Raw genomic sequence first — 22,922 nt, forward strand, 5'->3', positions numbered from 1 at the left:
ATAATAAATAGACTCTTGAGTGGAAGGTAACCACTAGGCGAGGTTAACACCGGAGGCGTTCTCCATCACCTAACTTAGAGCTCTATTATTATGTGATTAAATACTCAAATAAATAACTATAACATTCCATGCCTCGGCTGGGTTCGAACCCGCGCCCTCCTGTTTACCAGGGGAGCGACTTGACCACTACGTCACCGAGGCAGGTTATTCCACAATGGATGGTTTGAGAGAAAATAATAAAATTAAAATTTCATACAATTTATTCGATTCCCTGCAATGGTATTACAATACTATTCGTATTACGTATGTGCTGAAAGTAGGATAGGTAATTGAAGATGGATAATCAGTCATCTATTGCTAAAGCTAGTACGATGGAAAGACGTTGCATGGGTGCTATTACAAGAAAGAAGAAAAATTCGGGTGATTTAAAACGTGATATAACTAGTATAATTATGGATGGGTTCTGTTCTTCACGTTAACAAAACATAATGTTTTGACATTCGGTATCCGGACGGCATTACGTAATTTTTGACAACACAAGAAACCATACTGTATTATTTTGCACAAAGCTTATGGTAGGTACCTGAGATCAATGTGATTTCTCCATTTCTATAGACCTAATAATACCAAATGGTATTTCACTATTTGGTATCTTAAGGCAAAAGAAATCGAGGAATGACAAGAAACCATACTTCTCCCATGCTAATCAATACAGCAAGATTTCGTCTTCTTACTCCCCGACTTTTTCTTTCCCGTCTCCAGCGCGGATCGCTTGGGGGAGTCAATATTCGAGGAACTTGAATGTTGTACTATATGGACTGTCTTTCACCCTCAGGATCTGAAATTAAAGCAATAGGGTGCAAAATCTTATATTATAAGAACGAGATCCATTCACTCATTCACATTTCACACACTGATCGCTCTATCTCGAGAACCACATCAATCTCTAGCGCGAAGCTTACACTCTTCGTCTGCTTACACAGCATTGTATTCAGTGACTCCGAGAACGTCTGACTGCGGGCCTGTACAGGGACTTGAACTGGTTCACTGGTTACGACATAGTTGCGAGCCATCGTGAAGTGACTGACCAACAGGTCGACCTTGTTGACACTCGGGATGTTGGCCCTGCCAAGGAGGAGTTGGTCGCACGAGTTGGCCCGGTTTTTCCCTCGCCGTGTTGCCGTTTGGTCACGTGACGTTGCCTTGTCACGCAGTGAGGCCGTATAGTCACGTGATTTCGATATGTGCTCACGCGGTGTATAAAGTACGGTCACACGGTGATTGTATCGGTTTTGACTATCCCTCTTGTAGAGAAGTAGTTTGGGTTTTGTACTCTGCACATTGCATAACCATATATATATTTTCAGGCGTTCATAAAATGAAGACTCAATAAATTTGGTAATTTTGACACCTCCACTAATTTTATTATTTTCTATTATTGCCAGACTGGTTAGCTTGGGCCCTGGAGGGTAGAGCATCTACCTTGTAAGTGCTAGGTCGGGGGTTCGATTCCCGCCTGGGGGGAATTTTGTCCTTAACAGATAAGGTTCGTTCTCCGAAAGGCTGGCTTTCTCCTAGCCTGTCACTTTCGGGACGAGGTCTTATCGGTTACGGTTCCCTCTATGAAACCCCCTAAAAAAAATTCCCATTATTTCACTTTCTTTTCTTCAACACATGGCTGTTTCAGAGCAAGGAGGAGTTGGTCGCACGAGTTGGCCCGGTTTTTCCCTCGCCGTGTTGCCGTTATGTCGTGCGACTTTGCCTTGTGACCCAATGTGGTCGTATAGTCACGTGATTTCGATATGTGCTCACGCGGTGTTGTCGTATGATCACGTGATGTCGTTATATCACGCGGTGTTGTCATATGATCATGTGATGTTTTACTATCACGCGGCGTTGTCATATGATCTCGCGATGTTTTACACTCACGCGGTATTGCCAAATGGTCGCCGCGGGCCCCTCCAATCACATTATCGTCCACACTTAAACTCCTACCGCCTGTATAACCTCTCCACTTACACGCCTCCAGTAATCTCATCTCTTCCGGCGTCAACACAATCACCTCCACACTTCCAACGGCCACATCCATATTTCCTACGGCCACATCTGCCAAGGAGGAGTTGGTCGCACGAGTTGGCCCGGTTTTTCCCTGGCCGTGTTGCCGTTTGGTCACGTGACGTTGCCTTGTCACGCAGTGAGGCCGTATAGTCACGTGATTTCGATATGTGCTCACGCGGTGTTGTCATATGATCACGTGATGTTTTACTGTCACGCGGCGTTGTCATATGATCTCGCGATGTTTTACACTCACGCGGTGTTGCCAAATGGTCGCCCCGCGCCCCTCCAATCACATTATCGTCCACACTCAAACTCCTACCGCCTGTATAACCCCTCCACTGACACGCCTCCAGTAATCTCATCTCTTCCGGCGTCAACACAATCACCTCCACACTTCCAACGGCCACATCCATATTTCCTACGGCCACATTCATACTTCCCACGGCCACATCCACACTTCCCACACCCATATTTCCCTCTATCTCGTTCATTTCAACGGTAAGTATGTCAGCGTCTTCTTCTAGTTTAACGTTGATCTCATCGAACGATTTGTTGATCAGCTTCGCGCGAAGTTGATCCAACCGGTCTCGAGATTCGGTGAGATCGTAGTTGGGTTTATAGTCGGAGAAACACGAGTACTCCCTTCCTACTGCCTGTATAACCTCTCCACTGACATGCCTCCAGTAATCTCATCTCTTCCGGCGTCAACACAATCACCTCCACACTTCCAACGGCCACATCCATATTTCCTACGGCCACATTCATACTTCCCACGGCCACATCCACACTTCCCACACCCATATTTCCCTCTATCTCGTTCATTTCAACGGTAAGTATGTCAGCGTCTTCCTCCAGCTTAACGTTGATTTCATCAAAGGATTTATTAATCAGCTTCGCGCGAAGTTGATCCAACCGGTCTCGAGATTCGGTGAGATCGTAGTTGGGTTTATAGTCGGAGAAACACGAGTACTCCCGACCCAGATCGGGCAGGTTCGGGAACCGTTCGTAGTGTTTTCGGAGAACGTAGGAATTTTTGGAGTTGTCTGGGTCACTTGTGCTGATGTCACTATGGGTGATAGGTGCGTGGGATTTAGCTTTGTCATAGTGGCCATTAGGTGTTTCGTATTGTTGTTTATGTGTTGTACTGATCTCATATTGCTGTTTGTGTGTTGCACTAATGTTCTCATATTGCTGTCTGTGTGTTTCACTGATATGCTCGTATTGTCCACCAGGCATCTCATGTTGCTGTCCAATATGCCCAGATCCCTTTGTTTCACCAGTTATTTCATATTGTCCACTACACATTCCATATTGTTGTCCAATATGCCCAGATCCATCTAGCCTATCCTTACTTGCTCCATGGGTCCAACTCTCCCCCTGTCTATCACTTTCACTAACATTCCGTTTAGCCAGATTAGCTTTGGTTAGCTCCTCTTGGGTGACACCGGAGGCTATCCACTTCTCAGGCATGTCCCGTGCCCAGTCTGCAGGTCCTAGGATGACCTCCTGTAAGAACCTGGTGTGGTCTGAAGCCATCATATGGTCTGAAGCCAGACGTTCCTGGGGTTTCCCTTGGTCATCTTGATATTTATTTGCTGCTCCCAGAAGCATCCCTTCATGAAAGGTATCTTCTTCGTGGGGCACAACCATATCTTGATAGGCTTCTGATCTATGTGGTACAACATGATCCAAATAAGAGATATTCCCACGAGAATCTTGTCTGTGTTTCAAGCTTGTATCGTGAGATATATCTATCCCACGAGAATGACCTTTGGAATTCAAGCTTGCTGTATCGCGAGACAAGTCTATGGTGTCATACCGACGTCTAGCGGCCAGCAATATTGTGCACCCGACATCACCATCGGAGTTCGAATTCAAAAATTTTAGCAAATCAGATTGCTCAAGCCGAGGATTAAAGTTTTTAGCCCGTCCTTCCTTCATTATTACGATAGTAATAAAACAAGCTGGGCCCGTCTCTCCGGGAATTTTTTAGCCCGTAGTTTATTCGATCGTGGTTAAAGAAAATCAGTACCTACATATGTACCTACCTAATTTGTTTAATATTCAGTTTATTATTATTGATTTGATTTTTGATTTTACTTTCATGTAATGATTTAAAATCAAGACTAGAGCCCGTTCTCCCTTTATTCCTTTTCACCCATCCATTTATTGGCCTTGCTCGGCGTAGCTCAACATAGGTGACGCTAAAACCGGTCTAATCACGATCGAATAAACTACGGGCTAAAAAGTTCCCGGAGGGACGGGCCCAGCTTGTTTTGCTTGGGTTAAACTACACTAATAACACCCATATTTATGAACAAAATGCTGGCTCTTAAGTTCGTGCTAAGCATAGTCTCAAGGCATTTGATTGGTCAATTTTGACTTGAGACTGATCTAAGAACGATCATTCTTGTTCATAAATACGAGTGTCAGGATTAAACTTAAACCGAGTTTAAACTCAGACTGTGACCCCCGGCCATAAGAGGTAGGTACAGTATTTAATTTACCTGTTAGTTTCCTCAGATGTTTGGTGGCAAACACTTGTTTCTCCCAGATCATGGACAGGATATGATCCAGTCGTTTCATACTCCAGAGGAACTTGCGCTGTCTGTGTGTTTCACTGATATGCTCATATTGTCCACCAGGCATCTCATGTTGCTGTCCAATATGCCCAGATCCCTTTGTTTCACCAGTTATTTCATATTGTCCACTACACATTCCATATTGTTGTCTAATATGCCCAGATCCATCTAGCCCATCCTTACTTGCTCCATGGGTCCAACTCTTCCCCTGTCTATCACTTTCACTAACATTCCCTTTAGCCAGATTAGCTTTGGTTAGCTCCTCTTGGGTGACACCGGAGGCTATCCACTTCTCAGGCGAATCACGTGCCCAGTCTGCAGGTCCCAGGATGACCTCCTGCAAGAACCTCGCGTGGTCTGAAGCCATCATGTGGTCTGAAGCCAGACCAGCCTGGGGTTTCCCTTGGTCTGGATATTTATTTGCTGATCCGAGAAGCATCCCTTCATGAAAGGTATCTGCTTCGTGGGGTACAACCATATCTTCATAGACCTCTGATGTGTGAGGCACAACTTGATCCAAATAAGAGGCATTCCCACGAGAATCTCGCCTGTATTTCAGGCTTGTATCGTGAGATATATCTATCCCACGAGAATGACCTTTGGAATTCAAGCTTGCTGTATCGCGAGACAAGTCTATGGTGTCATACGCCATATCAGGTACATTTTCAAATTCCCGTTTTATATGACAGGGACCATGATCTAGTGTTGTTCCAAAATGAGTTTCATGAGATGTCTCAATATTTTCTGTTTTGAAAGCTTCCGGAATGCTATAGTAGGGCAAAATGTGGGCCAAGTCGAACCGCTCGCTCAGACAAGGGTACATCGTGCTCGTGTCTGGTACAGAGTCGTGGATAGGGTTGGATTCCAGGAGACGTTGTTCATGAGATGTCTCAATATTTTCTGTTTTGAACGCTTCCGGAATGCTATAGTAGGGCAAAATGTGAGCCAAGTCGAACCGCTCGCTCAGACAAGGGTACATCGTGCTCGTGTCTGGTACAGAGTCGTGGATAGGGTTGGATTCCAGGAGACGTTGATAGGTCACAATATGGTCTGGCTCTTGATCTATTCCAGGTAAATATGGCAAAGTATCGCCACGATCTTGATCTAAATATGGCAAAGTGTCCCCACATGGCACATTACCCCCTGTTCTTCGTTCTAAATATGGCACAGTGCCCTTGTGTGGCCCATTACCCCCAGTAGGACTTGTGATATGTTCCGATACTTTCAGATATGGAGGCTTCTGAGACCCAAACAGTTCCGTAATACTCACATAGGGTTTCTCATCACTCGGGTCTTGTTTTCGGGTCAGGATTTCTCGTACATTTCTTGTTGGACTTTCGTCACGCCTGTGATCTCGAATTGTTAAACAAGGTTCAAAACCACTTGTGCGTGTCCACTCTCCTTTGCTGGTAGTTTCATACGAGTCGATATCATGGACTCTTTCCAGCTCTCTTGTACTGAGTTTGTGGATTGGCTCGGAAGGTTTTGATTCTTGAAATGGCGTACCACAAGGATCAACTTTGTCTCCGTAACTTTCAATACTTCCAGACATCAGATAATATTTATCTCTCTCATTTCTCACATCATATTCAAGGGATCCACCGCATTCGGTCACACTCTGAGTTCCATAAACTCTTCTATACAGCTCCAAGTCATGGATTATCTCACCGCTCCGATACACCATGTCATGGATTCCTCGCATCTCAATGTCATCGCTATCGACGCTAACTTCCGGTCGTCACAGACCGCGGTCTAGCGACGCAGACGGACTCGCGTTGTAATCTGACGTGCGTCGAAACTTGACGCATTCGCTGAGTTCCGCGTGGGAGCGCTGGTAGTGTTCGTTGAAGTCTAACCGGTTGCTGAGAAGTTTGAGCGCCACGTTCGGATGTGTGGAGAGGTCGAGAAGGAATTTTTTCAGTGTGCTCTGTGAACAAACAGGGTTTGGGGGGTCAGTATTTTGAACAGAGGATAGTGTGTCAGGGTTAATACTGTGAACAGGGGGACAGTGTAGAGGTCAATATTTTGAAGGGGATACGAGAGAACGAGAGTTAGATCACGGTAGGAGCAAGATGGGCACGATTTTTACTTTCCTTATCCTATAGGAAGGAAAGTAATGTAATCGGGTCAAAATTTCGATGGTCGGTTTTTAGTGCCAAAACACGTTTTGAGGTCCCTAGAGCCTAAATCCAAAGTTTCAGCCATTGGTCCGTGGGTGTGTTCAGTATTGTGAACAGAGGATAGTGTGTAGGGTTAATACTGTGAACAGGGGGGACAGTGTAGAGTTAAATATTTTGAAGGGGAGACGAGAGTTAGATCACGGTAGGAGCAAGATGGGCACGATTTTTTTCTTAAGAGCTTTAATTTTGCGAATTAAATTCGGGAATTTATTTAACATGCAAAAGGGGAATTTATCTATAGATCTACAAATCTACATTTTAACACACACAAGGAATGTTTCTGTAGCTTTTCTTTTTAAGAAATTAAGTTAAATTTTCAAAGCTCCTTCTGTACCCAATAAAGGTGAGTACATATTTTGAACTGGAGGTCAGAAACTTTTTTTCTCTTTATTTTAGACAGACTAAAAAAAAGAAAAGAAAAAAAAAAAAAAAAAAAAAAAAAAGAAGGTGAACATCACAATATAAAAATTCGGTACATTATAAATGTTCACTAATTTTCAACAACCTAGAGTAAATTTACAATAAATCAACAGTGGGCGTTCAAGACAAATGGATTTGTGCGTATTGTAAGAACATTCTACAATGGATGGTTTGAGAGAAAACAATTATTTAAAAAATTCATACAACTTATTCTATTCCCTGCAATTCATGTCAACTTTGAAAATGAACCTCATATCCGGTAAATTAATCAAAGGCCTACTAGGAATGAATCACACATAGCTGACTTAAAATACACCGTGTATGGACAAAAGAAACTGTGAGAAGACATGAAGATGTGTTCGAAATCCGCTCGATCTCGTATTGTAATGGTGATACATAATACATACTATTCGTATTACGAATGTGCTGAAAGTAGGATAGGTAAGTGAAGATGGATAATCCTCTACTGGTAAAGCTAGTACGATAGAAAGACGTTGTATAGGTGCTACAAATAGACAAGAAGAAAAAACTTTTCGGGTGAAACGTGATATATACATATAATTAGTCTATAGGTGGGTTCTGTTCTTGATGTCCACAAAGCGTAAGACATACGGACGGCATTACGTAATTTTTGGCAACACAAGAAACCATCGTCTCCCATTCTAACGCCAGCCACTCACTATCAGGTAGACCTGACAGGCGGACTTTTTCAGCCGTACCTGTCAGGTCTACCTGATAGTGTGTGTGTGCTCATCAGTTATCAGACGGACCTGATCAGGTGTACCTGATAGTGTGTGTGTTCATCAGCTATCAAATAGACCTAACAGGTGGACTTTTTCATCCGTACATGTCAGGTCTACCTGATAGGGAGTAGCTGGTCTAATCAATACAGCAAGATTTCGTCTTCTTACTCCCCGACTTTTTCTTTCCCGTCTCCAGCGCGGATCGCTTGGGGGAGTCAATATTCTCAATCTCTAACGCGAAGCTTACACTCTTCGTCTGCTTACACAGCATCGTATTCAGTGACTCCGAGAACGTCTGACTGCGGGCCTGTACAGGGACTTGAACTGGTTCACTGGTTACGACATAGTTGCGAGCCATCGTAGGAGCTTTAATTTTGCGAATTAAATTCGGGAATTTATTTAACATGCAAAAGGGGAATTTATTTATAGATCTACAAATCTACATTTTAAACACATAAGGAAGGTTTCTGTAGCTTTTCTTTTTAAGAAATTAAGTTAGTGTACCCAATAAAGGTGAGTACATATTTTGGATTTGAATATAGGTCAGAAATTTTTTTTCTCTTTATTTTAGACAGACTAAAAAAAGAAAAGGAAGAAAGATCATTTTTTAAGCTGCTAAAATAATACGATGATATACGTCCACTCACATGGTAACTCTTCGTAATGGACGTATACTGTGCTTTCATATCCGGGATCAGCTTCGTTCGAAACTTGGCCATACACTTCTCATGTTTTTTCTGTTCTTCTTCACACGTTCCATACTCTTCTATCTTCAACTCCAGGTCGGTTCGCCTCTTCAGTTCCTTCTCACAGCTTTGTATGAACGCCTCTTGCAGACTCCTCAGCTCTAAGATGCAATAGCGACGGAATTCAGCTAGTAAAAACATAATTTCGAAGTAATTGTGCAAATAAAGAACACAATTTCCTAGTAATTTGTTCAATTACTTTGCCAAATGAATCTTGCAGAAGATTTAGAAAGTTTTTATTCTATCTCCAATGGCTTCTGGCAGTCAATAATGACAGGTCTGTGTCGTAGCATGCCCATCTCGTAGTATGCCTCTCATCAGATGGGCGATAAGAGACACAATACTTCCCATTTAGGTGCTAGGTCAACATGAGAACACCAGAAAGTCCCTCGGTGAAATATTATTTGCAATCGAAAATATGAGTACAAATTTTTGTCGATGGTGGGATTCGAACCCGGGACCTTCTGCATGGCAAGCAAGCGCGTTACCACTGGACCCCCGTTAAAAAGGTATAGTCTCACCTGTTCCAGAGGTCCATTCAGGTCATAATCCAATACGAAGATATCCCAGCCCAAATCCTTACTGGATACAACCAGGGTCTTGATGGTCAACCTCGCCAGCACCTCCTTATCGTCAAACTGAGCATTCGTACCCCGTATAGCGGCATCCAGGACTTCATGTAAGTACGCGGAGTGAAGGTGACTAGCTGGCTTGTTCAGTTCCGCTCTGGAGTGAAAGGGACAGAGATTTTAATAGACAAATTTATACCATTTAAGGTATATTATTAACTGTATTGTTTTGTACAAAGTTTATGGTACCTGAGATCAATCAATTAAGGCTAAAATTGAGAAATCACATTGTACATTGTTAAATAAATTAATGCCGTTTCTTTGTAATATCACAACTTTGGAGCTCACTGCAGCATTGTAGGATTTTTCCAAATATCTCAATAATACGGCGTTTACCTACCTTGCTGGCACCGGTTGCTATGCATATTTACATGGCTACTCATTTTCCTCACGAGGCTGAGTGGGCCCCGCAACAGCTAGTCACGGAATCAATCATTTGAATGATACAATTTTTTTTTGATCCCGCCGGGAATCGAACCCGGGCCTCCCGTGTGCAAGGCGAGTGCTGTGACCACTACACCATGGGAGCTGATTTTGAAAATTCAAGTTAAAAAATCAAATTGACTTTTTTTGTTGAGTCAGATTCGTAGAAGCTCAACCCGTCCTTTGGGGCTGACCAGCCCCTACACCTAAGCCTCAGTTTGGGCTTTTTGTGTGTGTTTGTTGAGTCAACTTACATGAGCAGTTTCATGAGGCAATGAATGAAGTCGCCCTGCCCGAGCAACATATACCGCCTCAGACCCTGCAAGTGTTGATACAGACCAAATTTCTTCACCAATACACTCAGCACCATCTTGGAGTTCTCACTGTACGCGCTTTCTATTAGTGCGCTCAGTTGGTTACATGGTCTAACCATTGAGAGAAGGTCCCCATTGGTTTCCATATCACGTAGGACCTTCCGAGTTCCCGCCAGGGGCGTTTTTTCGTCGCAGATGTGGTTGAGAAAGTTGATGCAGATACCCGCCCGCAGGATTTGTTCAGCGGTGAGCTTGCTCATGAACGGAACCATTGAGAGAAGGTCCCCATTGGTTTCCATATCACGTAGGACCTTCCGAGTTCCCGCCAGCGGCGTTTTTTCGTCGCAGATGTGGTTGAGAAAGTTGATGCAGATACCCGCCCGCAGGATTTGTTCAGCGGTGAGCTTGCTCATGAACGAAGGGATCTTGGATTCACTGCAAGTCAGACAAGAAATGAGTTTAAAGCGGCTTTCACACTGAGGTAACACGTCGCAAGTAGCAAGTCGCAAGATGCTACGTAGCATGCATCTTCAAAGACCAGACCATAAAAATGAATAGAAGAGAGTATCTAGTTGTATTTGTTAGTAATAAATAGATAGCACTTAATATTTGATTCGGGTTTTACAAAATGAGTATATGAGTAAGAATCATACGAGAAAAATCGGAAGCAATGTACACCACATAAATGGGAACTACTTGCTGTGTTCCCTGCTAGAGTTCTGGCACACTTTAAAACAAATAATATAAAAATTCGGTACATTATAAATGTTCACTCATTTTCAACAACCTAGAGTAAATTTACAATAAATCAACAGTGGGCGTTCAAGACAAATGGATTTGTGCGTAACGTAAAGGTAAACACACACTACTATCACGTCACGTGAGCTCACGTGATAGTAGTGTAGCTGTCCTGAACGAAATTACATACAATATTATGGGAAAACTTTGAACTATATCTTTCTGACTCCCATGAGCTCACGCGACACGATAGTAGTGTTTTTCTATATTTAATATTCTAATAATAATAAATAGACTCTTGAGTGGAAGGTAACCACTAGGCGAGGTTAACACCGGACGTGTTCTCCATCACCTAACTTAGAGCTCTGTCTAATGTCCGTGTGTCCATGATAAAGTAAGTCTAATTAATGTATTGACCGTTGCAATGAACTCTCAAGAATACGTAAGATTAGAGCTCTATTATTATGTGATTAATTACTCAAATAAATAAGGATAACATTCCATGCCTCGGCTGGGTTCGAACCCGCGCCCTCCTGTTTACCAGGCGAGCGACTTGACCACTATGAAATGTAATATTGAAACTGATGACCAAAGTGAACCATCTCACTGATCAGACAGCTGATTTAAAATATCATTTTGGTGAAAAAATCTTGAAAAATTACCCATGTGGCTGCAGTAATCGGGTTCGAGAATGTTTGTTTTTTTTTTTTTTTTTTTTTTTTTTTTTTTTTTTTAAAATTTCAAGATGCAACTCGTGATGCTGGCCAGATGGAATTTGAAATGCTGAAACCAAAAAGCAGAACCACGTAAGTTTTTAAGCCGCAAGAAAGTCAGTTTAGTTAGCTTGGAGGGTAGCGCGTCTACGTTGTAAGCGCTGGGTCGCGGGTTCGATTTCCGCCTGGGGCGGATCTTATCCTAAACAAATATAGTTCGTTCTCGTAACAGCTGGTTTTCTCCTATCCTGTCTTCATTCTCTCTTCACTTTCGGGACGATAAGACCTTAGCAGTAACAGTTCCCTCTATCAAACCTCTTTAAAAAATGTATTCATTGTATTTTAGTGCCCAATATTGGTAGAAACTTGTAATCTAACTACCCGTTTTGTATTTCCCTATAAGTAAATGAAATTACCATTTAAGGACATCAGAAAAATAAGTCGTTGTTCCACTGTCGAGTCGAAAAAAAAAAAAAATAAAAAAAAATGGATTTTTAGATTGTAAAAAAATTTTCAGCCAAATTTACTCGAACCGGGCCTCAGACTTACATTCACCGTTTCAGAGGAGATTTGAATAGGACAAGTGATTCGAGTTCATAGGCGAGGGAGGACAAAAATAAACGAGAGGATTAATAAAATTTCTTTACATATTTAAAATTTGATATGCACGGTACTGATTTAAACTAGCCGGCAATCCCTTAGTTCATTTCCAAGACAATCACCCAAAAACCACTTAAGTATAGTGTTGCTCAACTTCAGTGATCTATTGGGAAGAGGTGGATTTAAGAGCTTAATCTACTGGCTAAAAATAAAACAAGAATAAGAAGTACAGCCAGTGTTTCATTACCTGGTAATTTCCTCAGATGTTTGGTGGCAAACACTTGTTTCTCCCAGATCATGGACAGGATATGATCCAGTCGTTTCATACTCCAGAGGAACTTGAATGTTGTACTATATGGACTGTCTTTCACCCTCAGGATCTGAAAAACACATTGAGACCCATACCCATTTTACTAATATTTCCCTGGAGCCCGGAGGGGTTCTCATTAAATCACCGCGTCTAGCATATGTGCTATACGCGGGCAGAATGGAAAGTTTTCGGTAAAAACTTTGTTTATCCCGTGTCTAGCACATATGCTAGACAAAAGGCATTCTTTACACTAATATAATAGCTAGATTTTGTAGACAAGTAAAAGAGAATGGTCTCCATTTTTTTTTTTTTTTTTTACTTTCCTTATCTTATAATAAGGAAAGTAATGTATTCGTCGAAATTTCGACTTACCCAGGTTTTTGCATTTTTTGCATTTCTTGTTTTATTCCGACCAAGTTAGATGCATACTTTGTTATCATAAAACAATAAATAATAAAAATGTAAAAAATAATACATTTTCTGTACTTTTCATGTTAAACATCTCTTAAAAATAATACTGGAAAAAATAGTTTCTTTATTACTCGGAATTTGCAAAAACCGTTTGCACAGAAAAATTCTGTAAGATCTGGAGTTTTCAATTAGCACAAGAAAGACTCAGTAGCGTCTAGCAAATCTTCAAGGCTCGATGTGAACAAACAGAAGGTCTGTCTAGCATATGTGCTACACGGTACTCAAAAAAGTTCTCTGTCTAGCATATATGCTAGACACGGGTCTCAACGTGCAAATAAAGAACACAATTTCCTTGTAATTTGTTCAATTACTTTGCCAAATGAATCTTGCAGAAGATTTAGAAATTTTTTATTCTATCTCCAATGGCTTCTGGCAGTCAATAATGACAGGTCTGTGTCGTAGCATGCCCATCTCGTAGTATGTCCCTCATCAGATGGGCGATAAGAGACACAATACTTCCCATTGAGGTGCTGGGTCAACACGAGAACACCAGAAAGTCCCTCGGTGAAATATTTGCAATCGAAAAAATGAGTACAAATTTTTGTCGATGGTGGGATTCGAACCTGGGACCTTCTGCATGGCAAGCAAGCGCGTTACCACTGGACCAACCGTGCCCCCTTACAGAAGTATAGTGTTTCTCACCTGTTCCAGAGGTCCATTCAGGTCATAATCCAACACGAAGATATCCCAGCCCAAATCCTTACTGGATACAACCAGGGTCTTGATGGTCAACCTCGCCAGCACCTCCTTGTCATCAAACTGAGCATTCGTACCCCGTATAGCAGCATCCAGGACTTCATGTAAGTACGCGGAGTGAAGGTGACTAGCTGGCTTGTTCAGTTCCGCTCTGGAGTGAAAGGGACAGAGATTTTAATAGACAAATTTCTATCATTTCAGGTATATTATTGACTGTATTGTTTTGTACAAAGTTTATGGTACCTGAGATCAATCAATTAAGGCTAAAATTGAGAAATCACATTGTACATTGTTAAATAAATAAATGCCGTTTCTTTGTGTTATTATATCACAACTTTGGAGCTCACTGCAGCATTGTAGGATTTTTCCAAATATCTCAATAATCCAGCGCCCAATGTTTACCTACCTTGCTGGCACCGGTTGCTATGCATATTTACATGGCTACTCATTTTCCTCACGAGGCTGAGTGGGCCCCGCAACAGCTAGTCACGGAATCAATCATTTGAATGATACAATTTTTTTTTGATCCCGCCGGGAATCGAACCCGGGCCTCCCGTGTGCAAGGCGAGTGCTGTGACCACTACACTATGGGAGCTGATTTTGACAATTCAAGTTAGAAAATCAAATTGACTTTTTTTGTTGAGTCAGATTCGTAGAAGCTCAACCCGTCCTTTGGGGCTGACCAGCCCCTACACCTAAGCCTCAGTTTGGGCTTTTTGTGTGTGTTTGTTGAGTCAACTTACATGAGCAGTTTCATGAGGCAATGAATGAAGTCGCCCTGCCCGAGCAACATATACCGCCTCAGACCCTGCAAGTGTTGATACAGACCAAATTTCTTCACCAATACACTCAGCACCATCTTGGAGTTCTCACTGTACGCGCTTTCTATTAGTGCGCTCAGTTGGTTACATGGTCGAACCATTGAGAGAAGGTCCCCATTGGTTTCCATATCACGTAGGACCTTCCGAGTTCCCGCCAGCGGCGTTTTTTCGTCGCAGATGTGGTTGAGAAAGTTGATGCAGATACCCGCCCGCAGGATTTGTTCAGCGGTGAGCTTGCTCATGAACGAAGGGATCTTGGATTCACTGCAAGTCAGACAAGAAATGAGTTTAAAGCGGCTTTCACACTGAGGTAACACGTCGCAAGTAGCAAGTCGCAAGATGCTACGTAGCATGCATCTTCAAAGACCAGACCATTATTTCAAATGAAACCTTCCTCACTGAGGATACATGTTGCTACTTGAACCCTGGAAACAAGTAACAGTGTTACTTCAACACCAACAGTCTGGAGTTTTGTTAGTTGCTACTTGTGATTGTTTGTGGGAAAAAATATTTTTTGATACCTACGCAGTTCATTTTTATTGTCACATGTTGTTAGTTGTTACTCCAATGTGAAAGTTCATGTTTCTTTGAACAAGATTCAGGACGTAAGCAGTAGCATCTTGCGACTTGCTACTTGCGACGTGTTACCTCAGTGTGAAAACCGCCTTAAGATGACCTCTGTGGTACCTCAACCATCTTGAGATTCAAAAGGACTCAAGTTCATAACCAGGTCAATTCAACAGTTTGCTCAGCTGATCTGCTGGTATCGCAGCGTCTGATAACTCTGATAAGATATCTCAGTCGTAACTTTCATTAAGAGAATGGCAGAGGTGGCTGAACCCAGAAACGCGTCTAAGAGAACATGTTGTTGTTGTAGAGGCTTTAGTTATAGCCGAAAGATGACAAAGTAGAGAAAATATCTCCTCTATCAGCCATACACCAGCGTGATAGTCTCTAGCCATGTTTAATTGGCTCGTCCTGAACCGCGGTCAACCATCGTGAAGACTTATGCTTAGTCTTTAAAAGCAGAGATAACCCTTTGAAGAACTGCCAGCTAGCTAGACTGGTTGGCTGTTCTCCTCCCTGTTTTAGAAATTGCACGCAAGAGAAGTAAAACAGGATAAAATCGCATTTTGTGGCCCGTTTTAAGCTTTTGTCGGCAGATTCTAGAATTACCTCAGTCTATACTTTCCCTCCCACACATAGCTACTATTCAGATGACTATCTTCACACACAAAGAATTCTCCATGGGGATCGCGCAATGTTCCCTCCACCATCCACTGACTGATGAGAAGGAAGAATGGCCGGGTCATCTGAAAATACAGAGGAAGTAAATTAATACTCTGTGAAATACACATGAGTTACAACTGCACCCTGATAAAGATAATAAAATCTATTCTAAAATCCAAATCATGAATTATTTGTGGAGATGCTGATAGCTCTTTCACATTTTTTTCCTTTTAGGCGCTTTGACACTACGGACAGTAGGTCGTTTTACTTTTGGGGATATCGCGTTCGAAGAGCTTAATTTACTATTTGTCAACTATAAAATTCATTTTTATTCGTACCTACTTTCCTACTTAAAGTAAAAGAGAAAATATATTTTAAATAAAAAGTAGTCTAAGGTCAGGTCATGTAATTACGTAACATAATCTAAGGGCAGGTTTATCTAAAAATTTAAACCTAATCTAAGGACAGATTATCTATTTTCTAAATTTAATTTACTTACCGAAGACAACAACCCAGTGACACACGGCAACAGCTCATATTTTAAATAAAAAGTAGTCCAAGGTCAGGTCATGTAATTACGTAACATAATCCAAGGGCAGGTTTATCTAAAATTTTAAACCTAATCTAAGGACAGATTATCTATTTTCTAAATTTAATTTACTTACCGAAGACAACAACCCAGTGACACACGGCAACAGCTCCGGACTGCCCACGTGAATATATCTCGCTACGGAGCTGATCAGCTCACCGCCCGTCAGACCGTCTGACGCCCCCAGCACATCAGACAAGCATTGGAACCGAGACATTTGGGTTCGAGTCCAGGTCATGAGACGTAGGAGAGAGAAGCTGCAACCTCCCAGTGTAGAGGAGAGATGTTCCTCGGACATCGGGGAGTCGATGACATTAGCCGACGACGTGTTACCGGAAGATGCCTGAAAAAAGCAGAGTTATAGAGTTCGATTTGGAGACGGAATATTTGGGTTCGATTTCCCGCGGGGACGAACAGACATAGCGCTTACAGGCACTTTACCTTCCAAGCTAACTAGGCTGGTCTTGAAATATTTGTAAGTTCGATTTGGAGACGGAATATTCGGGTTCGATTTCCCGCGGGGACGAACAGACATAGCGCTTACAGGCACTTTACCTTCCAAGCTAACTAGGCTGGTCTTGAAATATTTGTAGTCAAAATACCAGTGCAATTTTGTGTCAATGGTGGGTATCGAACCATGGACCTTCTGTAAGGCAAGTTTCCTTAACCCCTTAAAGTACTTCGTCTGATATATCAGACACCACGAAATGTCATAAAAGTTGCCCCTGACTGATATATCAGTCAAGCTTAAATATTGAAAGGACATAATATAAAATCTATATTTAGGAGCAAAAAAGAGCCCGAGGGTGGAGAGGGTTCAATTCCTCCCCTCAGGGCCGGATTACCCATAAGGCAGAATGGCAGACTGCCACGGGCCCCGCGTTTTTGGGGCCCCACGCTTTGAGGACTTGCACTAGATATTATGGGTTTTTTCTAAAAAAAAAAAGAAAATGTTGCATGATATTTTGCATGAAAGATGTGCTCACAAACATTAAAACTTCAATGTGTAAAGAACGGAAACGGCAAAATACATTTTAATAACAAAACTCGTAGTTCGTAGGTAATGATTGATACAAATGAATTAGGTAGGTATAATTGTTTTCTAGTAGGGAGGGGGTAGGTCCTGGGGGCCCCGCGCCCCGCGGGGCGCTAATCCGGCCCTGCCTCCCCTCCCCTAAATACGGCCCTGAGTATGTTTAAATCCTACAATACCAAGTTGGACTTCCGATCTGGAGGTTGGTGGTTCAAGTTCAAGTTGTGATAAAATTTAGCGTTAGTTGACATTCTACATAGGTATTTTATTTGCCAGCCTAGTTAGCTTAGTTGGTAGTGCGTGTGCCTTGTAAGCGCTAGGCCGTGGGTTCGATTCCCGCCCGGGGCGGATTTTATCCTGATGGGATAATGTTCGTTCTCGGAACGGCTGGCTTTCTCCTATCCTGTCTTCCTTCTCTCTCCGATTTCGGGACGATAAGACCCTAGAGTTACAGTTCCCTCTGTCAAACCTCTTAAAAAAAAAAAAAAAAAAAAAAAATAGAGAAGTGGTCAATGTAATCAAATTAAAATGTTCCTTCTGATATTATGTTGTTTCATAGGTACCACCTCCCTCCCAAATAAATGAGGAGGTTCAACAGACCTAAAGCACCGTTCAAACCGGTGGAAAATTGGTATAATACGTCGGTGAAACCGTCATAATAAATTGGTATATTGGTAATACCGGTATAATTTATTGGCTTGAGATGTAAAGGCAGTGTTTTCCGCCCGCCAGTACACTCGACCGTAAAACACCAGCCTTACTCACTTTACACCGCTTTTTCACTAGATCTTAGCCTTTTGCGTACAGAATCAATTTCACCAGAATCGCTCTTACGGTAGGATTCATGTCCCACATGAAACTCAAGCGTTGTTGTTACAGTCAGACGTAAACAAAACATTTTTTTCAAATACGGTAGGATTCATGTGAGACATGAAACCTCCGAAAAGCGATTTGTGGTAGGCTTCATGTCACACATGAAATTGTTCCCTCGCTTTTAATTTATTTTCTTTTTTTTCCTAGTTGAGATAGAAACATCTGGTTTTTTTTGTCTTCTTCGGAAATCTTCGGACTATAATTCCGAATGCTTTGGAATCATAATAAACAAACACCGGCTTTTCAGTCTGCATTTGAAAGGAGCAAAAGATACACAAGTTCCTAGGCACGTCCTACCGTAACGCCTCCTATCTGTAAAAATCAAGCCGACCGTAGCGAGTAAATCTGTAGCTTCATGCTGGACATGAATCCTACCGTATCGCCAGATTCAAGTTATATTTCTCCTACCATAATGGTAAGATGCAACTCGTGATGCTGGCCAGATGGAATTTGAAATGCTGAAACCCAAAAAGCAGAACCACGTAAGTTTTTAAGCCGCAAGAAAGTCAGTCTAGTTAGCTTGGAGGGTAGCGCGTCTACATTGTAAGCGCTGGGTCGCGGGTTCGATTTCCGCCTGGGGCGGATCTTATCCTAAACAAATAATATAGTTCGTTCTCGTAACAGCTGGTTTTCTCCTCTCCTGTCTTCATTCTCTCTTCACTTTCGGGACGATAAGACCTTAGCAGTTACAGTTCCCTCTATCAAACCTCTTCAAAAAAATGTATTCATTGTATTTTAGTGCCCAATATTGGTAGAAACTTGTAATCTCACTACCCGTTTTGTATTTCCCTATAAGTAAATGAAATTACCATTTAAGGACATCAGAAAAATAAGTCGTTGTTCCACTGTCGAGTCGAGAGTTCTCGGCTGTGGGAATCGAACCCGGGACCTTCTGCAACCGCGTTACCACCGGACCATGGGGTCCTTACCTTTGACTTTTCATCCTGCATGGTTCCCTCCAGGATAGACCTAAGGAAATGGCCGTGCTCTTCAATCACGGTTCGCAAACTGGTCGCCTGGTGCACCAGACTCTCGAATTTCTGCCACGCTGTCTCGACCACTTCGAATGAAAATGCTCTTCAATCACGGTTCGCAAACTGGTCGCCTGGTGCACCAGACTCTCGAATTTCTGCCACGCTGTCTCCACCACTTCGAATGAAATGTAATATTGGAACTGATGACTAAAGTGAACCATCTCGCTGATCAGACCCGAGCCTTGCTTGAGAAGTGAAGACAGTTCTGTAGGAACAAGAGAACACAAATAATGAAATGTAATATTGGAACTGATGACTAAAGTGAACCATCTCGCTGATCAGACCCGAGCCTTGCTTGAGAAGTGAAGACAGTTCTGTAGGAACCAAGAGAACACAAATAATGAAATGTAATATTGGAACTGATGACTAAAGTGAACCATCTCGCTGATCAGACCCGAGCCTTGCTTGAGAAAATCGTTAAACTAAATACCTACTTGAGATTGTATGAGGCAGAGATTATGATAATAGTTGGACAGTTCTTCCCGCAGAGCACACACTAAGCCTTGTCGTACAAAACCCTTGTGTTTGGACAAAGTAGTGTACGATGCTACGGTGTTGTAGAGTAATCCCAACTCCATTACACACAGCACAATGCTTCTCCGCTCTACTTGAACCTGAAATCAAAGAGGGAGCAACATGAGACAATTGGGTAGTAATAGTAACATCTTTTTTGGGTATTAACTTTTTTTTTCCAAGTCTAAACTAGGAATAAGTGGCAAAGATGCCTCAGGTTCCTGGAAATTTAATTTTGCACATATTTTAAGTTTACATTTTGTGCACATACAAACACAATTCTGTGCTTCTACTTTTTTTTTGTGGAAAAAATAGGAAGTAAAAAACTGCATTTTATAGTAATAGTAATGTAATACGTAATAATTATTTTAAATTAAAATCACAAATACCTTGGGGTCCAATTTGAAGCCATGTTTGCCATCACATTTCATAGTAATAGTAATGTAATACGTAATAATTATTTTAAATTAAAATCACAAATACCTTGGGGTCCAATTTGAAGCCATGTTTGCCATCAGCCTTGATAAATTTTCCTTCTATCCCTTGCAAACAAAATATTAGATCTTGAATGATCTCTCTTTCAGACACACTCACTCTGGAAATGGCTGCAAACAACAATCATAGATAGTAAATTAATTATAGTCAACTAAGTATTAAATACTAAATATCCAGGATTTCCTGTAAAATTCGTTGTCACATATCAATTTGAGCTTCAAAATCTTTGAAGAGTGTTACTTACAAGAATCAAGAAATTGAGAGTTCACACGAACTGGACTGCTACTGCTAATTTTACTGATACTAGAGGAAATTTTCCAGTTTTTCCTGCCACCGTCTTTACCTGAAACAAGTTATATAAAAATCAAATTAGTAATCACATCTTTCATTTCAATGGATAACACTTAAATTTGTTGTTGAAGTTTTTGGATTATAAAAACAAAATAAGTAAGTACAGAAAATCAAATATTTAACAAAGGAGGTATATTTACTTTGTAAATCTATTAAAATCAACTTGATTTCATTTTAAGTAGATGCCAATTTTTTTTAAGCTAAATCCCCTTTAGGGATGATTAAAGTTTAATTTGAAACACATACTCGTACGTAGGTACCTACTTACTTAGAGTTCTTATCTATGAAATGCTATTAAATCTGAGTACAAGGCAGTGTGCCAGGCCAAGTTCTAGTTTCATACTTACTGTTTGGAATGGAAGTTGAGTTTTTCTGAGAAGACACAATCGTTAAAAACAGATTCAGGACGTAAGCAGTAGCATCTTGCGACTTGCTACTTGCGACGTGTTACCTCAGTGCGAAACGCGCCTAAGAGAACATGTTGTTGTTGTTGTAGAGGCTTTAGTTATAGCCGAAAGATGACAAAGTAGAGAAAATATCTCCTCTATCAGACATACACCAGCGTGATGGTCTCTAGCCATGTTTAATTGGCTCGTCCTGAACCGCGGTCAACCATCGTGAAGACTTGTGCTTGGTCTTTAAAAGCAGAGAGAACCCTTTGAAGAACTGCCAGCTAGCTAGACTGGTTAGCTGTTCTCCTCCCTGTTTTAGAAATTGCACGCAAGAGAAGTAAAACAGGATAAAATCGTATTTTGTGGCCCGTTTTAAGCTTTTGTCGGCAGATTCTAGAATTACCTCAGTCTATACTTCCCCTCCCACACATAGCTACTATTCAGATGACTATCTTCACACACAAAGAATTCTCCATGGGGATCGCGCAATGTTCCCTCCACCATCCACTGACTGATGAGAAGGAAGAATGGCCGGGTCATCTGAAAATACAGAGGAAGTAAATTAATACTCTGTGAAATACACATGAGTTACAACTGCACCCTGATAAAGATAATAAAATCTATTCTAAAATCCAAATCATTAAATAATCAAACAAAATCTTACAACTATGAATTTTATTAGGTACCTACTTGTCAATGATGTGTATCACAAAATTGACAGTAAAAATATGTACAGTTTAGTAGGAAGACAATGTTATTGCCATTTCTCAAATTCTTATACATATGTAAAAAAATTACAATAATTTTCAGCTCCCTTTGATATTTTTTACACTTTTTTTTCTCTTTGATTCACTGTGGTATATTTTGATAGTTACACACAGTATTGAAAACAACAACCACCCAGTAACATATTGTCACCTAGCAACAAATTTAACAACTGGAAAAACTCTTCCCAGTTCTGGGACATCTTTTTATCTGTACATGATTCTCTTTCAATAAACCTTCTTCTTATCATATAAATTCTACCCTTGTCCTTTATTCAATCCTTCAACAATTAAAAGACACAATATTCACCCTCTGTTTTTACTTACTAGCTTATCTACTATCATTTATTTGTTAATTTATTAAAATAAACTTATTATTTCATTAATTCATCCTGCTTTCTCATACTTACATTGAGACGGTTGGTATGGAAAACATTAACATTTGAATTGTGAGATCTCCTGGCACTGAACTCACTCAGCTTGAGAAGAAACTTGAGAATGTCTAATTTGCTCGATGAGTTTATATCAAGAAGTTTAAGCTTCCTGTACACATTTTCAAATATTGTGGCATGCTTGTCTGAGTTGACCAAGCGAATCTGACATTTGATGTTATCAATCAAGGTGTGTTCGTCTAATTCAGAGAGAGAATTGCTGGTACTCAGGGTGTCGGAGGACATTAGAATTTGTAGTGCATGTTTGCTGAGTTTTTTGAGATCCACTGAAAGAAAAGAAAGAAATTTACATTAGAAAATGTACTTTTGAGAAACAAAAACGGTTGGACTTCAAGGTGTGATTCCTAAAGCTGGATTTACACTGGCATTAAACAAGTAAATCAGTAGATGTTACCTAGTGTGAATGTGTTGATCCACACACTAAATTGGGGATGGACAGTCAACTAGTCATTTTCATGATGACCATTTAAAAAAAAAAAAAATAGGGAGATAGGGTGCTTTTATTCAACTTACCATTCTGATTACCACTGGCAATGCAGGTACATAGTACTTCCAATGGGTCATTTGAATTGCCTCCACCTCTGGTCGGTGCCATTTTAATGTGCTAGGATTAATTTTATAGAACAGGGGAAGCTGGGGAATGTTAAAACTGCTCCATTCAAAGACTTTATCCTACATTTTAATACATTCAAACAAATTTTACTGAAAATGCCAGAAAAAATCAATTTTCCACCCTCACTCACTTTTCCTGC

The 22,922-nt window shown here is 41.2% G+C and overlaps 2 protein-coding genes and 1 long non-coding RNA gene across 3 annotated transcripts; 1 reads left to right on the top strand and 2 right to left on the bottom strand.

Annotated features, from left to right (window-relative positions):
- Positions 1-220: 220 nt before the first annotated feature.
- On the bottom strand, positions 221-6,365 carry LOC113466642. The gene is made up of 6 exons (XM_026822228.1): positions 5,618-6,365; positions 5,220-5,461; positions 2,737-3,809; positions 2,226-2,405; positions 940-1,244; positions 221-790 (listed from the first exon to the last, which is right to left on the bottom strand). Exons 1-6 carry the CDS (start codon positions 6,340-6,342, stop codon positions 703-705), a joined length of 2,613 nt encoding a protein of 870 aa, XP_026678029.1. The 5' UTR covers positions 6,343-6,365; the 3' UTR covers positions 221-702.
- LOC103507336 (gamma-tubulin complex component 3 homolog) lies at positions 6,219-22,922 on the bottom strand. Its single transcript, XM_026822216.1, has 16 exons — positions 22,684-22,922; positions 22,129-22,436; positions 21,358-21,494; positions 20,910-20,974; positions 20,456-20,554; positions 20,200-20,321; positions 19,638-19,817; positions 16,340-16,606; positions 15,621-15,757; positions 14,367-14,708; positions 13,570-13,774; positions 12,346-12,526; positions 12,074-12,084; positions 11,579-11,616; positions 8,631-8,835; positions 6,219-6,567 (listed from the first exon to the last, which is right to left on the bottom strand). Exons 1-16 carry the CDS (start codon positions 22,763-22,765, stop codon positions 6,379-6,381), a joined length of 2,568 nt encoding a protein of 855 aa, XP_026678017.1. The 5' UTR covers positions 22,766-22,922; the 3' UTR covers positions 6,219-6,378.
- Positions 7,285-8,291, top strand: LOC113466644. The gene is made up of 2 exons (XR_003390984.1): positions 7,285-7,926; positions 7,998-8,291. It is a non-coding gene; the product is annotated as an uncharacterized LOC113466644 (long non-coding RNA).

Source organism: Diaphorina citri, unplaced genomic scaffold (genome assembly GCF_000475195.1).
Source record: "Diaphorina citri unplaced genomic scaffold, Diaci psyllid genome assembly version 1.1 scaffold305, whole genome shotgun sequence".
Classification (NCBI taxonomy): Eukaryota; Metazoa; Arthropoda; class Insecta; order Hemiptera; family Psyllidae; genus Diaphorina; species Diaphorina citri.

Excerpts from the sequence above, each read along its gene's own strand:
- LOC113466642 (XM_026822228.1), bottom strand. The coding sequence starts at position 6,342 with ATGCGAGGAATCCATGACATGGTGTATCGGAGCGGTGAGATAATCCAT. Across the intron at positions 5,462-5,617 it reads GTACCAGACACGAGCACGAT|GTACCCTTGTCTGAGCGAGC; the intron begins GTACCCTTGTCT and ends CACGAGCACGAT. Across the intron at positions 791-939 it reads AGCTTCGCGCTAGAGATTGA|GAATATTGACTCCCCCAAGC; the intron begins TGTGGTTCTCGA and ends TTCAAGTTCCTC.
- LOC103507336 (XM_026822216.1), bottom strand. The coding sequence starts at position 22,765 with ATGGCACCGACCAGAGGTGGAGGCAATTCAAATGACCCATTGGAAGTA. Across the intron at positions 20,322-20,455 it reads CTCTCAATTTCTTGATTCTT|CCATTTCCAGAGTGAGTGTG; the intron begins GTAAGTAACACT and ends TGTTGTTTGCAG. Across the intron at positions 12,527-13,569 it reads TGAATGGACCTCTGGAACAG|ATCCTGAGGGTGAAAGACAG; the intron begins GTGAGAAACACT and ends TGTGTTTTTCAG.